At 47.5% G+C, this 2153-nt stretch overlaps 2 protein-coding genes across 2 annotated transcripts in view; one reads left to right on the top strand and one right to left on the bottom strand.

Moving 5' to 3' along the window:
- Positions 1-1471: 1471 nt before the first annotated feature.
- LOC115986352 overlaps positions 1472-2153 on the top strand; it is a 3043-nt gene continuing 2361 nt past the window's right edge. The window contains exon 1 of the mRNA XM_031109247.1: positions 1472-2153. This exon is cut by the window's right edge and continues 2361 nt beyond it. The gene's annotated coding sequence lies outside the window, so the exon portion shown is untranslated.
- The window catches only part of LOC115986359, a 756-nt gene continuing 92 nt past the window's right edge, over positions 1490-2153 (bottom strand). The window contains 4 exon segments of the mRNA XM_031109262.1: positions 1490-1655; positions 1657-1870; positions 1873-2100; positions 2103-2153. The exon segment at positions 2103-2153 is cut by the window's right edge and continues 92 nt beyond it. Coding sequence (XP_030965122.1) covers positions 1496-1655; positions 1657-1870; positions 1873-2100; positions 2103-2153 — 653 coding nt within the window. The 3' untranslated portion in view covers positions 1490-1495.

Below are 2153 nucleotides of genomic sequence, written 5' to 3'. Positions count from 1 at the left end.
ATGCAATGGAATTTTGTCAAATTACTCCAAAAAAAGCCATCCCATGAGTATACATGACCCCACTACCCGTATAAAGCGTACATCTCTGCTCAGGGAGTAGGTCAAAGCTTTTTATAAGAAAAGTAAAAAGCTGGAATCCGAGAAGACAAGACCCCCTAAGAGCGTCTTGTAAACCAATTATTCGATCTGGAGATCCCAGCAAGGCTGCCGGAGACATCCCTGGCTTTAGTGATGTCTCTTGCAAAGAAGAATTCGTAGAGATTTTCCCAGAATCCCAGTCCAGCCTACCCGACTGATATAATCTAGAATCCACTCTCCGCCCTTATTAGTAGTAGGCGAATAGTGACCCTATTTGTATGCGCATTCACACGACGGGCACGTTCCAAGATCTCCCGCAACGAGAACCTAACACATGGTTTATTGATAGTAAGCTGATTAAATTAAATAAATGGATCATAGGTTGGTTGAATATTGAGTTCCGCTTAGGCTACCTGTTCTGTTCACGCGCTACTAAGCCGCACACAGGATCTTAGACGGGTTTCGTCCCCTTTCGGGAACACCTTCTTACTAGTAGGTAGGGGCTAAGCCTGATGCAAATATACCAAAAAAGAAGATATCTAGGGTCGATTCTACGAAGAGTAGATTCGCCCCTTATGTTATGGCTCGTCTCGCGCTTAGTCACTCGCGGGATTCGGATAGGGGAGCAGCAAGTCTTTTCTGAAAAAACTCGCTGTTCTCCCCCTTATCTAAAATCTAATAAAAATATATATATTTTTATTAGATACTAACTCTTTGGTTGGATTGGACAGGGACTTCTATAAAGATCTTTCCACTCATTCATCATACTCAAAGTCGAAGTCACGGCATGGGGGCTCGGAAAAATAACGAGAATCAGTGTCGTGGTGGTGCTACGAGATGGCGATTTATCGTATAGAAGAATAGATCCGCGGCGGACCTATTGATTGACCATAGATGCGAACCGATCGACTGCTATCTAAGAGAAGATAAGTAGTTCTTCTATCGTTCAAGGGCGCGGGGAGAACATGTAGCGGCTTGCCTAGATCTCGTATTTCCCACGTAGTCCGTCGGTCAAACCAACGATTCTCTTCTCAAAGTAAAGTAATAGAGAGATTCTTTTTCTTTTTCTGGTATGTAGCTCCGCGAGCAAGGAGCGCATCATCGGGGCAGGGCGAAAACGAACATAGGATCATCATCATGGCCCTTTTCTTGTTTCTTTTGTTTGTGCCCGGTCCGTTGTGTGTGTGTGTTTTTAAGGCTTATCCGGGGGCTGCTGCTCTGGGGCATCCAATTCCTCTTCTTTCTTTTGCTGCTGATCTCACATCGAGAGCAGCTCCTTCTTGTTCAGGGTCATCAGATGAGAGATTTTCCTCTGATTTCCGAGAAATCGGTCAAGCGGGGGGCTACCCTCGACTCACCTCTCTATCTATAAAAACCCCTCCCCCGAGGAGAGGGCTCGTAATGATCTTCTCAAAGATCACAAGGTCCTGAAGTGGCAGGATAGGGGGGGGAGGGAGGATCCGTAGGTTTTTGTGAAAGGGATGCTCTTATCATGGTATTGCTGAAAAGAAAAACCGAATTCCTCTATTTGATGTCGATTCATCCACACTTCCATTCCTTGTAGGGGAAGGCTAACTGCTTGCTGGCTGGGAGCTGTATGAGCGGTAACGTCCACGTGCGGCTCCGTGAGAAGGGCGGTGGACAGAAATGGCCTTGTTGTACCTCACTCTCGTCTTCCATGGGGTCTGCTCTTTTTTTTTTGGGAGAGTATGCCAATATGATCTTAATGAGGTGCGGGGCTTTGCATCTGATATTCGTTGGACTTCCCTCTTCGGGAGCCTGCGTCCCGGCGTTTTTGTGCAATAAACCCCTCCGGCCGAAGACTAGTGGTAGGTGGTCCCGCGGAGCTTTCGGAGAAGGGTAGCCTAGTGTGTAAGCACAGCAATGAACCGCGGCGAACCCTCGACGACCTATCTAAGATTAGGGGGGAGATCCTCAGTAGTGGTGACCCTTTCACCCTTCCACGGACTGATACATGTACCGAATGCTCATACGGGAAAGTTGACTCCTGGGTCTGGAACCTGGGGGTTGCTCCGATAAATCCTTTCTTTCTCGTCCACTCAGGGGGGTGCGGA

The sequence above is a fragment of the Quercus lobata genome, chromosome 1, assembly GCF_001633185.2.
Source record: "Quercus lobata isolate SW786 chromosome 1, ValleyOak3.0 Primary Assembly, whole genome shotgun sequence".
Lineage (NCBI taxonomy): Eukaryota > Viridiplantae > Streptophyta > Magnoliopsida > Fagales > Fagaceae > Quercus > Quercus lobata.
Note: the sequence above shows the minus strand (reverse complement) of the source record. Positions and strands in the feature narration are given on the sequence as shown.